Source organism: Brachyistius frenatus, unplaced genomic scaffold (assembly GCF_029030835.1).
Source record: "Brachyistius frenatus isolate BFR_SWC_R1_liver_20210118 unplaced genomic scaffold, ASM2903083v1 Contig_3, whole genome shotgun sequence".
Taxonomy (NCBI): domain Eukaryota; kingdom Metazoa; phylum Chordata; class Actinopteri; family Embiotocidae; genus Brachyistius; species Brachyistius frenatus.
Window position 1 is genome coordinate 4,962,924 of NW_027210602.1, and position 21,313 is coordinate 4,984,236.

Genomic DNA, 21,313 nt, shown 5'->3' on the forward strand with positions numbered 1-21,313 from the left:
ATCTGAAAATAATCCCGTTATTAATCAGATATTAGGCTTCAGTAAACCGGTACGTTGGTTCTAAAAATTCCTAGTATGTGTCAATGAGAGCATGAATGGTCTTTGTTTCTGTCTGTTTCTCTGTATTGGCCCTGTGATAGACTGTCCAGGGTGCACCCTGTTTTCACCCAAAGTTAACTGGGATAGGCTCTAGTCTCCCCTTCACCCCCCCCCCCCCCCTCCCAGTGACCCTGTTTAGGATAAAGCGGGTATAGATAATGGATGGATGGGTGGATGGATGGAAGCCGGTATGTTTGGGGGGGGGGGTGTCTGTTTGACGGACAGGCCTGTGGCGCAGTCAGGTTTTCCCTGTAGGAGTGCGGGGCTTAGTGAAAATCCAAACTCGAGGCTTTAGAATGGCAGTTCACAAACCAACGTGTGGTGGTCGCAGTTGGTTGCAACTTGGTAGTTACGGGTTCTTCATCTTCTTCTTTTGTAGCTTAATGGCAATTGGCAAACAGCTTTTAGGTGCATTACCGCCACCGTGTGGTTGTAATGCATCACTACCAGGCATCGGTAAAAACAAAGGAAATATTCGCGCAATTGTTTTGTGAATTAATGACTATTAAAAAAAAAAAAAAAAAAAAAATCATGAACACAACACAAGTTGAAATAAACATTGAATGAATACTCTGTATAATTATGACAAGACTGATGTTAAACTTGTTTGATTTTTGTCCAATGATGATATGTAACAGTCATAAACAGTAAATTTACAGGAATTTCCTGCACAAGAATTTGAAAGCAAAGTTAATCATAGGCTCTATCACTTTAATATCCAAGTACAGTTTTTGTTGTATTCTTTCAGAAAGATAATTTCAGAACAAAATAAGGAAAGCTTAATTACACATTACAAAGAGAATTCAAAGTAGTTTCTACGTGATTGTGCGCTTTAGATACTTATTCAACCAAGTGCATCGGTCACCACAGCTAATGTAGTCATTACTACTAACAATCTGAGATGAAGTTCTTCGGCACAGCAAGCTGAGCTGTTCTCATTTATTTTCCAACCTCCCTGCTTCCTCTGAGTCTGGGTAACAGCCATTTCACCTTGTCGTCTCTGTTGCCCCACAAGAGATCACGGAAACACGGCTATCGCGCCTAGTGCACAAGCCACGAGTTATTAGACCCCCGTTTTTCAGAAGGGGTAAGTTGAAGGCAACTCGGGCTGCATGGTGGTTTGCTGCTCATGACATGATGATGATGGTGATGATGATGATGATGATGAATCTCAAATGATGTTTTTGAGGTCTGAGGAATGGTGTCATTCTTCCACCATGAACCAAGTCTTTTGCAGCATGCACTAACACCGCCTCTGTGCATTTCCTCACTGGGGCACAAGTCATTTCTCTTTCAGTTACACTTTTTTCACACCTCATACTTGAGCCCTGAACATGATGGTTCCTTATTCTTCTTACTGAATATGAGAAACGAGGACAACTCTATATACTGACAGGATTATAAATATTGTAAGGCCAAACAAGCCGACACTTATCACATGGGTAATTTCTCATTTGTTTGTTACGGATGTTTGAGATCATTTAGATTACACATGGGTGGATGCGTGTGTGTGTGTGTGTGTGTGTGTGTGTGTGTGTGTGTGTGTGTGTGTGTGTGTGTGTGTGTGTGTGTGTGTGTGTGTGTGTGCGTGTGCGTGTGCGTGCGTGTGTCTAGGATGGATACACTAGTCCAAAGTGGCACTGGTACACAGATAATAGTGTGCTCTGGGCCTTCATACCTTGTTTCTATTTCTCCCTCTTTCTTTCTTCCTGAGAAAAGGACAAAATTTCTCCCGTCCGATTACCACTTGATTGACAGCAGACGTTGTTACATAGCGACAATGTCCCAGCAGTCCTGAAATTTTGTCTTCTCCTCGGGACTCTGTCCTGCCTTCTGCCTTTTTCTCTGAACCTGTGACATGTCATATCTGCTGCCCAGCCGCCCTGCTCCTCCTCCTCTTCCTCCTCCTCCTCCTCCTCCCCCTCCTCCCCCCTTCGCCCTGCTCTTCTTCCTCACAGCTCTTGCTGTCCGACCTTTGACCTCATATGACCTCATGTTGACCTCTGGGCCTCCTCTTCTCTTGTCATCTTATTTTCCCGCGCTCCTCCCTCGTTCAGTCGAGTGGGGACCCTCTCCTCCTCTTTAAATCCAGCTCTGTGTGTGTACTACAGTTTGTGCATGGGCATGCTGCATGCTTTGCTGTTACAGTATTGTCGTGTTTGTGTGCGTGTGTGAGTGTTTGTGTGATTCAGACCTGGGTCTCAGTAAATATCAGCTGAATTCGTTCATAGACAGTAAAGGAAATTACTTTATGTAGCTCAGCTTAAAAGGAGTTTGTAAATGCTTGAAACACCTAAGAAGATAAATTCGGCTCAATGTAATAGTTTATACTTTTTAGTCATATACAAATCCTTTTAAAACACCTTTTCTACCCAGGTCTACGATTTTTGTCTGTACAGTGACAGGTGTGTACGAGTGAGGCGTTTCTTGACAGAAATAAAGTTTGCTGTTTGCTGTTTGCTGTTTTTTGATTATGACTTCTTTATGTGCATGGCATGCTTTCAATGTATGAACTATTCTTCACAGTGTAAAATGTTTTCTCTGTTCAATGGGTGTATTTCAGTCTTTGTTTTCAATGCTATATTAACAAACAACTGTTCTTTTTTTTTTAAATTCCTTTCCTGTTACATAAATGGTGTGTGTTTTTAATGCTACGCTGTAACACATGGTCAGCTGCGTAGCACATAATGTTCAACAGACAATGTTGCAGTGACACAAGCTCTTTCAGTCATGGGCAAAATAATTGATGGTAAAACATACTTTGAAAGTTTGATAAATGCCGGAGGAAAAAGGTAACTGTAATTCTACTCGACAACTACCTTATGTAAAAGTAAACAAAAACTAAAAACAAAAAGATCCGTCTGTGATGTCCATGTCTGATGACAGACTCACTGCTAACATTGTCCGAACGTTATCTGCCAGCAGGGATATTGCTGTGAGGTGTGTGTGTGTGTGTGTGTGTGTGTGTGTGTGTGTGTGTGTGTGTGTGTGTGTGTGTGTGTGTGTGTGTGTGTGTGTGTGTGTGTGTGTGTGTGTGTGTGTGATGTTTTCTGTACATTGTGTGTGTCACCTGTTTTCTGTACAAAAGGTTGTGTCCTCATCTGTTTTTGTGTGTGTGTGTGTGTGTGTGTGTGTGTGTGTGTGTGTGTGTAGTGGTAAAGTGAGTAGCGTGCTGTGCAGTTTGTTGTCCTTTTGTTTTGTGCCATGACAATCTGTCTGGAGATTCTTTGTGCTTCACTACATGTCGTGCCCCTGACACCTGCGTGTGCGTGTTTGTGTTTAAACAGCAGGAGTGAAGGGAAGGACTAACCCACATTCATCCAACTCATCCTCATCCTCATCCTAACCCTAACCCTCACCCTCACCCTCACCCTCATTCTGACTCATTCCTCCCTGTTCACCTCATTCTGAAGCCACCTCTCACCATCCTGGCCCTGTACCATCCCAGAAACACACACACACACACACACACACACACACACACACACACACACACACACACACACACACACACACACACACACACACACACACACACACACACACGCCGACCCACACCATGGCCAAATAGTGCGTAAACCCAGAGAGACAGTTACCTCCACAGTAAGGAGGTATTCCACCCATTAATATATTGACTGACTAGAGTTGAAGTGGATTACACAGTTAGAGATGCTGTGAGACGTAGCTCAGCGTGCTTCGGAAGAAAAATTATTTAAATAATCTTTACCTGTTATTCATTGAAGCATTTAAAATATAAGAATAGAAAATACCCTGATTAACAGTACAGGTAAGGTAGACTCTGATGTTTTGTTTCACACAATAATTGTTTGCACATTGGTACATTTGAGTGACCAATTAGATATTTATACAATAGGTTGTTTCTGCAAAAAACATTTGTTAGCTTTGATTAAAAAAAAATAAAAAAAAAATTTAAATGCTGTTAATGCTTAACTTAACTCTTACTTTGTACCATGTTTTGTTTCCACAGTTCAACATCAGAGCATTTTCAATTCATTAAGTAAAATGAGGGATATCACATTACAATTATAGTGTTCAGCTAAATCGTATTGCTTCAAATAGATAATTGTAGTTGTGAAGTCTAGTTATGGACTGCCACCAAAGTGATAGTAGTCACTGGAAGCATTGATTTCTATAAACAAATGTGTGCCTTTCTATTCTTTGCCTCGTCCACCAGCTGTATCAGTACTGAGGCTGGAGGGATTGAGCTGAGATAAAGAAACCAAATGATATTTTAGTTTTCATTTATGTGTTCTATACAAATTATTTTGACTGTATCAGTTCATAAAACCTGCTTTAGACAGGGCTTCTTCTTCCAGAGCCTCGTCTCAGCTACGTGTCTATAAAGCCTCTCTAATCTGTCGGTGTGATATTGAGAATTTTTGTCATGACTCCACTGCAGATGTAAACAAATCCTACGATTGATTATGGGTGAAATACTTCTTTACTGTTTGATTTCATTCATCTGAACTCACCAACGCATCAATTTATTAAAAACATCAACCTCTCACGTGCCAAAATCTGAGAGGGTTATCGTCTCCAAGTGTCATCAAAGATCAACATGTGGATTCACATTCACGTGACATCCAAATAATAATTTCCCAAAAACAAAAAATATCAGAACTCCGGGATAAACAAACTTTTCCTCACAACTTTTTTTTTTTTATCTAAATTTCAATGACCTTAAAACTATACATGGAAGATTTTATTTAAAAAAATGTAAATTAGAATAGTAATGTAAAATATATTGTTTTTGTAAGATATTAGAAAAAATAAACCTCAATATAATGTGTGATTGTGTATTTGATTGTGTATGTATGTGTCCTTGTGTATTTTGCTAGTCTGACAACACTGAAAGTTGTACAACAAAAATGTGTTGTGAATAACCGCAACAACGTGCAGAGAGTATTTTCTATATACATTACTTATTTTAGTTCAGGTTGATTCTGGATTTATTGATTTAAAAAAAAAAAAAATTAATGCCGAACCATTGTAATCTATTTGTTTCTAATGTAATCATCATCTGCATTCTAGTGAAGATTCTTGAGAGACAAAATAACACAAAATTAAACCTACTGCCACTAAGTGATCGATTTTGTTTTCAAAAAGCAGTTTAGAATAAAAATGGAGGCCAGCTGTTCCTGACAAAAGGACGTTTATAAATGTAGTATTTTTGTTTGACATGTATGTGTCCGTGTTTAAATGTGTGTGTGTGTGTGTGTTTGTGTGTGTGTATGCAGTGACTTTTATTTGGATGCTTGAGGTACATACATACAAATGCATGTCTCTGATGTGCAGCTAAAGTACAGGAGAATGCAAGAACGACAAAAACTTGCATTGTCCTCTGCAGAATCTGCAAGATGCTGATGCCTTCCAACAGGGGACACATGACAAGGGTTGGAACGATAACAGACGTTGTATGTATCGCAGCTGCTGCAATATCACTGAAAAACTTCGTCCAAACATCAATCTAGAAAAGTTTGCCAGCCTTTACCTCGATTGGACAACATAAACAAGGATCTAAAAAAAAATTAAAAAAAATTACTGTAATGTATATGTGAATGTGTGATGGTCAGTTAGCTAATTGGAATATATTTGCCAGAAACAACAAAGATGTCAAAGGAGAAGAGAAAAACTCTCCCAAACACTGCTTTGAAAAGTGAATATCGTGCCAACCCCACAATCAATATATAACTCTACACTCACCCGTCTTTTGGAACAGTTTCTGTTCTGAAGATTCACTTTCTTAACGTGGTAGCAAACTAAGAGCCCTGCATCATTCACCTCACAAATAACGGACGATACACCAAACTCCCCTTTCTCCCTCACCTCACGCATATTGCTGTGTCCCAATGACAACGACCTAAACCAAAAAGAAAATCAGGTCAAATATTTATTCATCAATTTAGAGAAAAGAAAAATAAAGCTGATTTTGAAAAGAAAGACATTGTTTTACTTCTTCCAGTTATGTTTCTGCATTCTTTTAACTCAATGTAGAAAAGTAATAAATTGGCTGGGATTTCTTTGAAGGTCTTTGAGACGTTGAGATTTCTGGCTCGTCATCAATGTCTCTTTCTTATCAAACTTATCAGGACGTCTCAATCATAACCTAAGTTTGTTAGCTTGATAAAGACTGACGTTAGTGTCTCTCCTGGTGTATTGGGACACGGCTGAGCCCCCCCTGTTTCCCTTGTAGGACGGAGAAACAGTCGAACCACCACCTCCCCATCCTCCCCGTGGCTGTGCCTGCTTGGTGTTAGTCTTTCTCTTGTCTCGCCCCTGTCTTCCCTCCAGGTTATGGGCTGGTGCAGGAGGAGCTTCTGTCCCCGGCCTCCATGCTGTACAGCTTGCCCTCTCCGCTGGGTGTGGAGCCCTTCTGGCAGGAGGTGTCCAGCCTGGAGTGTGCGCCCATTGCCACCACAGAGGAGGACACGTTAATGGAAATGTCGGACGTTCAGGTGTGGCCGGCAGGCGTCAGCCCGTCGCTGGTCACAGTGGAGGACTCGTCACTGGACGGCAGCAGTCGGGCTGACGACTCGGAGGGCGCCACGCTCTCCTTACCGTACAGCTTGGGCCGCCCGAGCAGCGGAGCCAGCGTGGCCAGCGGGTCCATCATGGAGCTGGAGGAAGAGGAGGAGGAGGAGGAGGAGGAGGAAGGGGAGGTTGAGGAGGAGGAGGTGCCACAGGAGCCAGTGAGTGCGCTGGCAGAAAGGGACAGGGTGAGGGCCAGTGGCGCCGTTCCCAAGGTCAATCTAAACGGCCAACTGGGAGGTCAGAGGTCGGACGCGAGGAGAGGGGAAGCCGTGGCGGTAGGAGGAGGAGCAAAAGGAGGAGGTGGAGGTGTAGGGCTGGGCTCAGTGGAAGGGATTTCTGTTGTTGCAGGCCAGCAGGTGTATGCCCAGCGGTGTGACATGATGGGACTGAGTCGGGGTCTAGAGCACAACGGAGACAACCGGTACGCCAGCTATAAGCGCTGTCACACTCACTTTTCCTCTGCCTCTGCTCAGGAAGACTAGTAACATATCTGCTGCATCATTTGTTGTTTTTTCCTCCTCTCTCCCTCTGCTTTATTCATTCTGCTCCCCAGGGTAGTTGGAGGCGGAGCATTTCAACCCTACTTACCTGACAAGGACTCCCTGCAGGGCTGGGTGGGCTCGGTGTCATCGGGACATGACGGCAGCATGCCGGGCTTTCATGTGGCCCAGGAGGCTCTGCTCACTCCGGTGTGTGACACGGGTTACTCTCATGTGCTGCGTGGGCACCTCCTGCAGGGCACGCAGCCCTTTGACAAGGGGATGGGCTTCTCCCATCAGGAGGCAAGCCAGCGAGCTCGGGAACAAGAGAACAGGCTGGGCCAGGTCAGGTTGCCACGCCGACCACCCGCCGCTTCCTGTGCCTGGATGGTGGAAAACATCGTTGTCCATCCCTTTATCTTTTTCTTTTTTTTTAACAATCAAACCGGGAGACGGTCATTCAATTTGATTTGTTTGATCGCGATCATTACCAGTTTTGATCTCACTTAACTTGGCAATCATCAAAACTGATGATTGATCATTTTGATCAAGTCACAGAACCAGAGCAGAATTATCTGCCATGTCAGATAAAATAATATTTTAGCTAGCATTTCTGATTGCAGACAGCTTTTTGAGGATTATGAATTGCTATTTATATCTAAACTGTGTCACTCTTTACAGAGAGAGGAGAAGCAGGACTATGCTGCTGAGGCCCAGTATGTTGAGGAGCATGGAAATGTGCTCGCTAGAAAGGTGAGTCACTTGTGTTTTCATCATATCCAGTGAGTCATAAGTCACACACTGTCACACCCAAGCAGACAGCTTTTTTTTTTTTTTTTTTTTTTTTCACTGAATCAGTCACGTAGCCTGGCACACAGGGTGGGAAATTAACAGTAGCCACCAGCCATATGTTGGTTAAAAGTGTTTTGTCCCCATCAGCAGATACGACAACAAACCAACTGTGACGCAAGAGTGATGTACAATGCTTGAAAGTTCCGAGTTTTCTATATCTGTATCTTAAAACATCATCAGATGTAGATAAAGATAATCCATTTAAACAAATGATCCAAAAATATTATATTTGGTCATTTATTTATTGTGGAAAATGATCCAATATTACAGATCTGTCAGTAGCAAAAGTCTGTGTACCTTTGCTTTCAGTATCTGGTGTGACCCTCTTGTGCAGCAATAACGGCAACGAAACATTTACAGTAAATTTAGAGGAGGAATTTTAGCCCATTTATTTGTACAGAACAGTCTTAATCATGGCATGCTGATGGTTTCCACACATGAACAGCCCAAAAACAGTCCCTCCACAACATTTGAGGTCATGGCTGTGACTTGGCCATCAAAAAATATTTACAATATTTAAATAGTTTATTCTTCTTTTCCTATTCTTTGGTTGAATTACTTACGTGCTTTGGGTCATTGTCTTGCTACATGTTCTATTTTCTCTTAAGATTCAGTTTGGGCATTTCTTTTACAATTTACAATTCAAAAATGTGTGTTTTTATCAATGATGGTAAGCTGTCTTCACCCAGATGCAGCAAAACTGGCCCAAACCATAACACCACCACCACCATGCCTCACAGGTTATCATGCTGGACTACAGTGTTTCCTTTTCTCTAAACATAACACTTCTCATTTAAACCAAAAACTGCTGTTTTTGTCTCATCTGTCAGCAAAACATTTTTCCAATAACCATCTGGTTTGTTCACATGATTTTTGGAAAACTGCCAATGGGCAGCAATGTTCTTTTGGAGAGCAGTGGCTTTCTACTAGTAACCATGCGTAACCTAGACATTCACATACTTTTGCCACTCAAAGATATGTCAAATTGGATCGTTTTCCTCAGTAGATAAATAATAAAGTGTAATATTTTGTTCTTATTTCTTGAGTTTGGTTGTTTTTATTTAATTATAGGATTTCTGATGAGGTTTTGAGTCATATTTATGCAGAAATATAGAAATTCTAACTTTCAAGCACCACTGTAATGAAAATTCTGACTCTGAAAATGCACAATTTCAAATATATTTCTCTGTGTACAAAAACCGTGTGTTAATCCGATCTGATTGGCTGGATGTAGAACAGTGACAGATGGTGAATGTGCGAGTCACAGTCGCTGGCCGGTGGACAGACGAGTTAGTTTCCTGCTCTGGTTTCATGTAGAGGCTTCAGCAGTTAACTGGTCCGAGTGTTGTTTCCTTCCCTCCTCCCTCCCTCCTTGCTCCAGGTGGGGGTGGATGTGAGAAAGGGCGCTCAATCAGTGCAGCGCACCAGTCTGCGGAGAGTTAAACACTGAAATACACATACTACCCCAGTCCTCCAGGTACGGGACACACAACAAGCACTTGTGCAACCCCAGTGCTTGGATAGATGCCTGAATGGTCACCTATTGGACTCTGTTAGAGCCTAATAGTCTTCACATGCTGCTCTGTTTTATTGATGTTCAAAATTAGATTAGATGTTATTGGAAGGCCAAAGTAATTCAGCCCGTGTATCGTATATTGAAGGTGTCTCTCTCTGTTTTGCAGGACCGGAGAGCCACTGCCAAACCATCCTCTACAAAACCACGACCAGACCGCAGAGGAAAATGAGCAGTGAGGAGAAGACGACAAGGGCAAAGGAGTTGCAAACCATAAAATGACAAACAGAATCATCCTCAAACCTGTGACCGTGGAGCTCCAGAAAAACAAAAAGAAGAGGAGAAAAAAAAAAAAGACAAGTTCAGCTTGTAGTTTTATAATATTTGTAAAGAAAAATATATACTAGACTAAGGCATGATTCTTTTTTATATAAAAAACAAAAACAAAACATAAATGTTCGTAAAACAACTAAGAAAAAAAAAAGCAACAAAGTGCTTCCTGTGAACTGTAATGCATGATAACTGCTGGTGCATGCCCTTTGACCTTTTGAACTGTCATTATCTACAAACTGAAGGGGTACAAGGTACAGGGCTGGCCCACACTCGGGTCCAGGCCTTTGTATGGACCTTATTCCCCCCCAACTGGAGCGGTTTATGTCAGCAAGTTGAGTCCAATAACACTACAGCCCAAAAAAAAAAAAAAAAAAAAAAAAGTCCCTCAACGGATGGTTCTGTAAACAGCTGAGCTCTGCTGAGCCTACCGATGCTTCTTTCACTGGACCTTTTCCCCTATTATTCTCAATGTGATATATGCACTCTATGCTATGTGGACATGTGTCGGTGTATGTATGTGTGCGTACGTGTGCGTGTATTCTTCTCTACCGCATGTGTTTTCTTGCTTCTGGCTTGGCGCTGAGCCCTGCCTCATGATTGGCTTGTTGTCCCTGTGATGTCACGGCGTGCTCAGCGCTGGAATGAGTAAGCCGCTGCGCTCCCCTGCTCGTGAGCTCTTGTCTGCGTGTGCCGACGTCTTTTTCCTTTTTTTTCCATTTCTTTTCTGTGGGATGAAGTTCGCTTCTTGTTATTCGTTACTTTGGGAACTTGTCCACTTTTGTTTGACTTCGGTGGAGGATCGGACCTCTAACCCCTCGTGTTTTTAGGGGGAAATGTGTTTTCAGACAACAGGAATGTTTTCTTTGGACATAGGTTGGTTGCTTGATTGCCTTGTGCAGCAGCTCTACGACACTAAGCTTGACGTTTTCCTCCCTCGTGACCTTTTCTGCGTTCTTCCATCATTTTTCCCCAGTAGCGCGTGTCATCTTGATCCACAGTCTGTATCAGTAGCCTCAGTCTATATGCAGTAAAATCACAAGCCTCTCCCATCTGCATATTAAGGTCCTCCCATCCAGTGTTTAAAACTCTTGTGCTCCCTCTTTTGTCTGCTTGCAATGGCTGTAGCGCCTCACCGTCGAGTTTCGGGTCATTCATTTGAAGCAAAGTGAATGAAGGTGGAGAAGACATGGAGGATCTGATTCATGTGAGGATGGATGTCGTGACTGACAGGTGTAAAGCTGCTACTGCAGCAGGTGATGGTGAAGGGAACTGTGCAGCGAGGACAGACAGGTAGCACTGTGATTGTCTTATTAACACTGACCCCAAACTCGTGAACTGTCAAGACACACATTTCTAAAAGTGCAGTATTGTACTAGCAAAAGCACACATACACAAAAAAAAAATATATATATATATATATATATATATATATCCAGAAACACATGCATCACACAGGTGAATAATTATCAGTCACAGTGTCAGTTTTTGGAGTTTGCCACAGCAATAATATCTAAACTAGAACAAGAGATGGAAGCCAGGGTTTGTAGATTTGACAGTGGACGGTGTAAAAGACTGAACTCCTCGTTGAAGGCCGAAACTCCATCTGGACAAGCGGCGTTCCCGCAGCTGTGCTGTAATCTGAGTGGTTCCATCGACCTTGAAGTGAATGAGTCAGAAAGGACATACTGATGCGAGATCAGATGACTCAGCTGTAGCAGTGTGGGACTGTGGAAGCCTGACAGGGGTTGTTTATTTTTCAGCACTTAACGTAGCAAAATATAAACAAGGATATGTTTATTTAATACACTGAAACCTGTTGAGGAGTTTGCCGCTGCCATGAGGTGGAATCCACCAAACTAAATTTTTTTTTCTGAGAAATTTAAGTTGTTGAACACATTTCAGAAATTCACTGGCATCTCTGTAAATCGTTTTGCTGTTCATGTCTTGATCCACACTTTATGCAGAAACCTGACGGCAGCACTATGGAGGGGTTTTGTCATCGTAGCACACATTTCCTGAAAATCCAAACACACTATTTATCCCATAAGTACTGTAAATGCTACTGTAGCCCGTGTGACTGAGAAACTGAATGAATGAATGAACACATTAGTTATACATCCCACAAATGCACATAATTCCCATGCCCGGTCCATGCACGAGAACCTCATCCGATATAGCACATGTTTTTTACATATCACGTTTTTTCCACTTTTTTCTCCACTCAGGTTTTCAGTTCTGCTCCGTCAGAAACAAATTGTTTTTGTTTTTAAATTCTGAGTCCTCCTCTCAAAGACGAGTGTGATACACGAAGTGAGTGCTTCGGAGTAAGAGTTCAGTGTCTGGTTGGTTTGGGGCGGAAGGGGGAATGAAAAGCAAGGTGGTGTGTGTGTGTGTGTGTGTGTGTGTGTGTGTGTGTGTGTGTGTGTGTGTGTGTGTGTGTGTGTGTGTGTGTGTGTGTGTGTGTGTGTGTGTGTGTGTGTGTGTGTGTGTGTGTGTGTGTGTGTGTGTGTGTGTGTGTGTTAGTTCTTTGATTCAGATAAGACCAACAATGACCGAGAGTATTGAGTGTGTGGTCAGGTGTGCAGCTCCTCAGACAGCTGACCCCTCTGTTGGTTGTGTTTATTGTAAATCATTTCCACCACTGAAGAACAAAAGTGAACCAAACAGGTTTTGGTGAAGCATGAGACCATTTCATTTCATTTCATTATGGTCAAACACTTTTTCTTGTTTTTTTTGTTGTTGACAAAACACAGTTCCTGCAGTGATTTATGAGTTGTTGTTTTTTATTATCCATTGTCTAATCTTACACAATCAGCTGATGTCAAACTTTGACTTTGAGGCTTGAAAGACCCACCAGAGAGCAAACAAGACACTAAATTCACTAAACTTTTACAGCTTTTGACTAATTGAGGGCAATGACTCCCACAGTCGCTAAAGTAAGTCACTCTCATCCTGTTAGTATTTAAGTCTTGTCCTGTATCAGCACAAGAGGTTGGATCCAGGCATTTCTAAGAAAATACATAACTTAATGCTCTGTTAAAGTTATAATCCTTAAGGTTTAATGTATATAAAGCCTCATTTTGATGCTGTTTATGTTCAGCCATGCAGCGGCTCCACAGATTTACATTCTGTATTGTAGTTTTATTGTTAATGGTACAGATTTAAACTACATAGGATAAAAATGCTTCACAGCGAACTATGTGAATGTACTGGATGTGACGCCGAATACATAAACCGGTGAAGTCATGCGTTTCACATAATACTTATGAGTTTAGTATTACTGATTCAGCTTGTTGGAGTGAGCTTGAAATAGTTGCTTTTCTTTTGTATGTGAAGAAAGCTTTGAAAGTCATTTAAGCCACGTTGCCACTGAGAGAAACGTTTTCCAGGGACCAGGAACCTTTTGCAGAACTTCTTCTAACAGGGTTTCAACCACCAAGACCCGGTCTGAAAAGTCCAAGGGTGATTCATTTCCAAAAGTCCTTGCTTTAGGAGTTATTTCTTTCCAAAGTTTAAGAACTTTATGGGGTGGTGTCCTGAACATTTCTTACTGGTTCAATACTCGCTAAAAACTGCTATTTAAAAAAAAATCTGCATTTGCGAAAGCGTTGTTTTTTTGTTTCCACATCAACATTACGGAAGAAATCATACCATAGATGGACCATTGGCAAATTCCAGGTTGTATTTAGTCTGGCACACGCTGCAAATGTCAGTGGAATCAACTTTCCACACTTCAGTCCAATAGGTGACGGTAATGCACCTATAAGCTAGTTTGTCAACCGCTATTAAAACTCAAAAACAAAGATGCCAGCAGGATGATTTTAAGAATCCTCGTGGATCTTTAAGCTGCTGTGGAACCACGGACAACAACAGCTTTGGGAACATTTTAGTTCCTTCAAAAGTAGAGCCTGGGAATAGAAGTTGGAGGGAATCTTTGGTGGAAACGAGGCTTTGGACTATCATGTAGGAGGTGCAGTTTACAGGTAACACAATTGGAAATGACAAAAATAAGTATTGATGAGAAAAAAACATTTGTAGCTGCCAACCAGATCAAATCAGATTAATGTAGATTCCTGCATAATGTTTGGGGAGTTTTGGTGCCCCCAGAGGTCAAAACAAATCATTATGATTAGTAAAACACACTTGTTCTTTCCATCAGTAACTGCAGGTGTCGCCAAATCATCCAGAACTAAAATCTTAAGGAAAATAACTTTGACTTTAAGTCATTCTCTCCTTGTCATGGTGACATTTGAAATCCTGAAAAAAAAAAAAAAAAAAATATATATATATATATATATATATGCTCCACTAATTGAAATGATCATTTGTAAATCTGTTTCCACTCTGAGGTGGAATTTTTACAGACATAATGTGGGATTTACTGTTTGAATTCAACTCGTGTGCACCGTGATACATTTACCACTGTGTGTGTGTGTGTGTGTGTGTGTGTGTGTGTGTGTGTGTGTGTGTGTGTGTGTGTGTGTGTGTGTGTGTGTGTGTGTGTGTGTGTGAGTGAGTGAGTGAGTGAGTGAGTGAGTGAGTGAGTGAGTGAGTGAGTGATGACAACGCTTGTTTCCAAACCTAGTTAGATCAGAGGGAAAAAGAGAGAGAATTTTTACCAGGCATGCGACTTGAGAGGACGTGTAACCTATGACGATGTATTTTAAAAAGAGTATTGTAACATTTTAACTGTTGCGAAGAATAGAGATCACCTATACTCCTTTAGAATGGATACATGACAATGTAAACGCAATATCATATTACTCTATCCTAAGGAATGCAACTGCGCACATGCACAAAAAAAGAGATGTTTTTATGAAAATATATGTATAAATATATGACAAAATATATTTAATTAGAATGCTATGCACCCTCATAGAGTTGTTATGGATGTTCTTTAAGCATTATCTAGACTAGGCCAACGCCCACATCATGGGGAATGTAGAGGCTTTGTAGCTATGACCACTTGTTTTCTTTTCTTTTGTATTGTCCTGGAGAGAGGATAAACAAACGTGAATATGTATACAAGCCTTTCAATCAGAATCATTCTGACATGAAGATATGTATAGATCATCTTACCCTGTACACCAGCTCAAACCATTTACAAGAGTTAATAAACAAAGATGTGACATACATGTTGTGTGTTGTTTCGTAAAAAGCAAAAAGTGGTGTAGCTTTTGTTCTATTTGTGTGATGTTATTTTCTCATGAATTGTTGTGAATTTAGATGTTAACTTGTACATGTACCTCTTTTGATTTAATTGGGTTTTTCTTATTTTGTTTACAGATTTTATGACCTTATTTGTATTATAATCTGCAATTTTAAGTTTGTTTTTTGTTTTTCCAGAGAAGTAAATAATTCATAATTTGTAATCATTTTCATTTTCCTAATCTTTTAATTTGTACTTGTGGACAGAGAGGCCTGCTGCGGATCAGACCGGGGAAAACTACAACTTTCAACGTCTGTGACGCCCCGTGGTTTCAGCCAATCACAGCTCCCTGCTCCACGTGATGTTTTGTAGGAAGTGTCCCGCGTTGTTTTGGGTTTGCAGTCCAGACCACGTGGAGGTATTAACGTAACCTCTGTGGTCCTCACCGCAGCTTCACGCCGTCCTCTCAACTGCTGCAGGTGATACTACAAGCAGCAGCGGTGTTCAACTGAAGCAGACCCGAGTTGTGAGACATGTCAACGGGAGGCAAGACCACCACGAGCCGGGACATCCCAGCCGTCAGGCGGATCGCCATCCACGATGCTGCCCACATGCCCCAGGACTACTCCACGACTCCCGGAGGAACTCTGTTCAGCACCACGCCAGGAGGTAACAATGGGTCATGTCAGGAGGGGAGGGGGGGTGGATTAATTTAATTTGAATCTTATTAAATTAGAAAGGCGTGGATTGAAGGAAAAGGGTCAGAAAGATGAGCAGATTTAAAGGGGCACTTCTGACCGTCGTTTGCTTTGGTAAATACGCGTTTCCCTCAGGACACATGAAAGGAAATGAAGATAGGAGGTAATACCTACAGGTGTTATTCTTTATGCAAATAGTGACCTTTAGAAGTAAAACACACTTGTTCTGATCACCAGTGACTACATTTGCCATCAAAGCAACCAGGACTGAAATCGTAAGGATTATAACTTTGACTTGAAGTAGTTGAAGTAGTTGACCAGATTTTGGGGGACATTAGAAAGTTCATTGTAAAGGAAGGACTTTGTTGATGTCAAGCTCCTTTTCCACAGACCTGGCACAATGTCCGGTTAATGTTTGATAGTTATTGGTGCTTCCTAAAGGCTAAAGACCACCAGAAGTAAAAAATAAAAAAATAAAAAATAAATAAAAAAAACGTATTACAGCCACACTTAAAATGGTTTATTGTTGTCGATCAATCCTCAAACATGCATTTATTTAGGATCTTCCTCACAGTGGCTTTATGCGCATACCTTCTTTTTTTTTTCCCCCCATTTACGCGGACGGGGGAGGTTGGTGTACAGACATGATGATAATTTACACCAGACCAAACTCATGAGTTCTTTTTTATCTCATGATCATTTCATGTGAAGACTGTATGGTCCAATGTAGGAATGTACTCGGTCATAACCTATTTATAGTCCTGCTATTACAGCAGGCTGCTGTTGCGCAGCAGCAACATGTTTACTAGAGGTGAGCTCCGGTTATCTTACTGGTTATGTTAAAGATGAAGAATAGGGCTAAATAGGAGTCGTGCTTTACAGCATTATAGCATATTTCTTTGAGGGCTACAGCTAATCGTTGTTTTTGTTTTTTTATTATCAATTATTCCGTAGATTATTTTCATGATTAATCAGATTAGCTGTTTGGTCTTTTAAAATGGTCAAGCAGTGTATCCCAAAGTCCCCGGATACAGCCTGAAATGTCTCTTATTGTACCGACCTACGGTCCAAACCAAAAGACATTTAGTTTATTATCAAGGAGGACTAAAACATTCACAGTTAGGATGCTGGATTAAAATTTTAAAAAAATTCAAGTTTAATTTATATAAGACTCAAAACAACTATTATCAAAACAGTTGGCAAATAGTTTTTTTTGTTGATCAATTAAATGATTAATCGACTCATTGTTGCAGCACTAATTTCTTCTATGGAGAGACAGAAGTTGAAAGGCTGAATCCAAATGTAAATATATTTGTATAACTGATTTGATCCAGTTAACATGAAAACAAGAGCGGTAACGTGTCTGCACTCACGTAGAATCAGTCATCAGCACACTTTGGCATTTGGCCCATTTATTCAGCTCCGTACTCAAACATTGGGGCCTTGGGAAAGTTTCACCATAGTGATAAAAGTACAGATGAAAATGTTGTCCCTCAGTGGTTGTGAGAAACCTGTTGCAGGTGCACATGTTCTAACTGATACTGCGTCCTGTTTAAACCGTCTCACTTTACCAGGTGGGACAATTTAAACAGATAAAACAGAATTGGGTCACTGAAGGTGTCTCAATGTCTCTGATAGGAATGACAAGAAGAAAAAAAAAGAAAAAAAACTGGGTTATTGGTCACGGGCATATATGGACATGTGGATAGTGACGACAGGAGTCCCACTCAGGGCCGTCAGTGTCACAGTCCTGTCGCCAGAGTCATAAATATGTAATGTTATTGCATCAACTAGTGACACATCTTTACTGTTACAATTACCTGCTACATTTGGTTTTGTTCTTATAGCTACAAATGCTTCATGTTGAGATCAAGTGCTGATTCAGTTTGTTTTTTTATTCTATAAAAACTTGTTCTAATGTACATACAAGTGTTTAACTTCAAAGATAGCAGATGTATTCTAATTAGAAAACAGCCAAAAGGTCGATAAGCATTATGTGCTGTGGTTATTTTTATTTATCTAGATACTCATGTTTAATGTCAAGGTTAGTCATTTTCATTTTGTATTATTTAGTTGTAAAATTGTCAGTGTTATGGAAGAGACCAAACCAAAAGTTGGATATTGGTAAAAAAAAAAAAATTCCACCACAGTAAATAAAACAACACAACCACCGCTGGTTTTGAATGTTGATCACTCGACATGACAAAAAGTAACTCCGTTTTTCTTTCTTATCCGCCACCTGCAGGAACCAGAATCATCTACGACAGGAAGTTCCTCCTGCAGTGTAGGACATCTCCTCTGACCCGGACGCCTCCCAACCTGCCCGACATCCCGGGAGTCACCCGGCCACTGAAACCCGACTCCCCCAGCAGAACAAACCAGCTCGAACAGACGCTCGGCAGTAACGGCGAGCACAGCCTGCATCCAGAGGAGAGTGCAGGTAAAAACATGTCTTGTGTATTTAAGTCTGTTGTGTGCTTTTGTAATTGTATATTTCTCTCTACTTAACTGCAATGTTTTCTTGTTTGTAGGAGAGGATGCCCAGTTTGAAATGGACATCTAGAGAATCTGCTTTAAATGACAATCGTCTTCCGAACAGTTTCATACTTTTTGTTTACTGGGATAAAGAAAATAAATGTGTTGAAGTGAGATGGCTAGTCTCACTCAGCTGTGCGATCTAGAATCAGATTTCTTGTAAAAACATAGATGGTATTTTTGTAATGCCTAATGTGTGTTAAAAAATGCTAACAGATCCATAAATCTCTTTGACTTTGTATCGTCTGTAACATATTTGACAAGTAGGTCAAAGTTTTGTTAAAATTAAATAACATTTTAATGGGATTTTGACTCTTATTGTAACTTTAAAAACATGTTTTAAATGATTTAAACAAATTAAAAAAAGAAACAGGTTTACACTTAACATTGACATTTGAAACACTGCAGTAACTGATTTTGGCCACTTGGGGACAGAAAACACAAGCTGTAAACATTGACATCATCATTTAAGTTGATAAAGTGAATCTGTTGACCTATTTACACATCCAGCAAATACAGTGCAACATTATCAATCATTTGCCACCTTGAAATAGAGGGCTCGTATCGATGAAATAAATGGTGTTGCAACACCTCCCCCTCCCAGAATGACTGGTTTGAATACAGAATTTGATCCAATGTCCTCAGTTACATTAGGAAACTTGAAAAGAGTCACATGATTGAATCCGTATCCGTATTCAAATTAGCATAGGCCTACTTACCTTATTTTATGACCTGTTTACCAGCTGCCTCTGTCCCAGTGTCAGACTGGACATCTCTGTAAAGGGCCTGTGGACATAGTGGACATCCACCTTGTGCCTGTGAGTAGCTCAGTGTCTGTAGACGCCGGTGATCCAAAGACCAGAGTCTCTCTGATTTCCAACTTTTTTTTTTTTTTTAAAAGACTTGCACCCGTGTTCCTCAGTGGCAGCCACACCCTTTCACCACCATGTCCTCGTGATGCTTCATCACCAACTTCCCATCCTCGTAGTACAACATGGAGAGCGGTGCCATGTGTGTGGGCACACAGGACAGGTGAGGCACCTTGTCTGGGTGATGAAACTTCAACAGGGACTGGAGAGCGAAAGAGAAGAACGTGATTGATTAGAACACGTCTCATCAATAGACTTGTTGAACAAAACTAGAAAAGGTTTGTCTGTTGAAACATCTGGGCCTTACCTGCATGGACGCGTGGTTCGTAGAGATCGGGGTCTCATCCACCAGCACAGAACAACTTCCTTCACAGCGATGAGCGTTGAATCGTTTGGGATAGATAATCCACTCACTCCAGCCGATCTCCTTGAAGTCCACCCTCATGTTCACCCTGCTGCAGACAGGACTCTTCGTCTCCTCCTCTGTGGCATTGCCGGCAGAAGCGGTTCCGGCCTGGTAGTTCCTCTTCGCTCTGCAGCTCCTCTTCCTGGAGGCCGGCCTCACTCGCTCCCTGTCCACGCTGATGTGCTTGGCATGCTGTACCGTGCGGCTGAGCGTTGGGTTCTGCCTTAAGAAGACCACCATCATGATCCTGCCAGCAGTAGGATGCTGGATTCCCTCCTGCTCCTCCTCCACCTGCTCATCCTCTTCCTCCATCTTCTTTGCGGGGTGTTCCTGCTGCAGCCAGCGACGGAGCATCCTGGTCATTTTGAACACTTTCCAGGATGAAGGCGACACCGTTGAACTGGGATGAGCTCTCAGGTGGCCGAGGAGCAGCCGGTTCTCCGGGCAGTGACTGCTGGAACACCGGTCCCTGTGGGAGTGGTAGATGTCCACTGAGGCGCTGGAGGACTTGGTGAAGGCAGGCAGGAGGATGTGAAGTTCAGCCCGTTGGACGCTGTCACTTGCAGACATGGAAGACAGGTCAAAGGTGATGGACCATCTCTTGACAATCTGCTGGCTGCCTGAAAGAAAAAAGAGAAAAGAACATGTGTTGGCAAAGAATTCTGAAAAAAAAAAAAAAAAAAAAAAAAAAAGCCATGTAATTTAACTGGTAAATCAACTAATATCCACATTTCTTATAGTACTAAACCAAAGGAATAAAATGGCATTCAGGACAATTACTTGAAGTTCTTCTCCACTTTTGTGAAATCATTTATTTCCATAAGTATTCTTTCTAAATGTTGAATACTCACTCTTTGCGACGAGGCTGATGACAGAGTCGGAGTCGTGCAGAGCTCTGTTGTCCTCGTACCCGGTCTGGCCCACCCTAGTCTGGTCCTCGGCCAGCATGGTCCGGTAGAGCTGCAACATGTAGGGCGGCAGCCCGCTGGCCTGCTGCCGCTGCACGGCGCGCCTGGAGCCGCCACAGGACAGTGCGTCAGCGTGCATCCCGAGGAAGGACTGCGCGCCGAAAGCCAACAGAAGAGCCCCAAAGGTGAAATCCACTGCGAGCCCCTTCATAATGAACCAAGAGTTATGTTGTTGTTGCTGCTTCTGCGGGCAAATCCAAATGCTCCAAAAAGAGATGTCGAGACTTGGCTTTATAAATATGCGTCCCTCCCCTGACGTCCTTTTAAAGAGATATGTCAAGCAATTAATGGCTGAGCTTGGCTAAAGACGTTATGTATCGAACGGGCCATTGAATTGGCAGAGGTGTGAAAGAGTCCCTCCGCCCCACTCTAATGGTTTTTGTGTATATTAGAGACCACTTTGATAAGAAGCGCCGACAATGATTTAAATTAAAGAGATTACGGGATGTACAACGGCACTGTGATTAATGGTGACGCAACAGGAGAGTTAATCACAAAGTTTGTCTGGACTGACAGAAGGAAAAAAAACAATAACGGCGTCAAAGGTCAATACGGTGAAAACGTATTAAACTTCTTTTTAATTATTGACTATATTTGATTGAAAAGAAAATACAAAAACCTGCAACTAAGCTGGCGTGTTGTAGAAAGCATACACGTGCACAGACATTCAGTTGAACCCCGGTGCTAATTAAAACTGGATAAATCAAATAATGAATAATATGTCAGCCAGTGGCAGTAAAACTATCTTCAAAATGGACTGTTATTAAAAAAAAATATATTAACAATATAATCCTGATCAGAAAATTAACTGAACAGAAGAACATTTGAACAGTTTCAAGAAATAATAATGAGTAGAAATC

General features: G+C 41.6%; 3 protein-coding genes across 13 annotated transcripts in view; 2 read left to right on the forward strand and 1 right to left on the reverse strand.

Moving 5' to 3' along the window:
- The window catches only part of ank1b (ankyrin 1, erythrocytic b), a 76,875-nt gene extending 67,043 nt beyond the window's left edge, over positions 1-9,832 (forward strand). For 2 of the 11 annotated variants that reach the window (XR_011311135.1, XR_011311137.1), the window contains 4 exons: positions 1,115-1,186; positions 6,412-7,072; positions 7,205-7,883; positions 9,665-9,692. Coding sequence is in view for 5 of the 11 variants with exons in the window: in XM_069704343.1 (XP_069560444.1) it covers positions 1,115-1,186; positions 6,412-7,072; positions 7,205-7,475; positions 7,812-7,883; positions 9,364-9,432 (1,145 nt within the window). In the remaining 6 variants the exon portion in view is untranslated. Of the gene's footprint in view, positions 1-1,114; positions 1,187-6,411; positions 7,073-7,204; positions 7,884-9,363; positions 9,460-9,664 lie in introns of those variants that run through there. The other 9 variants (XM_069704343.1, XM_069704367.1, XM_069704355.1 and 6 more) reach the window with 9 other exon arrangements.
- Positions 9,833-14,341: 4,509 nt separating this feature from the next.
- On the forward strand, positions 14,342-18,516 carry LOC138624439 (eukaryotic translation initiation factor 4E-binding protein 1-like). Its single transcript, XM_069704667.1, has 3 exons — positions 14,342-15,646; positions 17,921-18,115; positions 18,207-18,516. The coding sequence occupies exons 1-3, from the start codon at positions 15,511-15,513 to the stop codon at positions 18,236-18,238; spliced, it is 363 nt and encodes a 120-aa protein (XP_069560768.1). The 5' UTR covers positions 14,342-15,510; the 3' UTR covers positions 18,239-18,516.
- Positions 18,517-18,609: 93 nt separating this feature from the next.
- On the reverse strand, positions 18,610-20,566 carry LOC138624421 (nodal homolog 2-A-like). The gene is made up of 3 exons (XM_069704621.1): positions 20,337-20,566; positions 19,387-20,105; positions 18,610-19,281 (listed from the first exon to the last, which is right to left on the reverse strand). The coding sequence occupies exons 1-3, from the start codon at positions 20,530-20,532 to the stop codon at positions 19,129-19,131; spliced, it is 1,068 nt and encodes a 355-aa protein (XP_069560722.1). The 5' UTR covers positions 20,533-20,566; the 3' UTR covers positions 18,610-19,128.
- Positions 20,567-21,313: the final 747 nt, after the last annotated feature.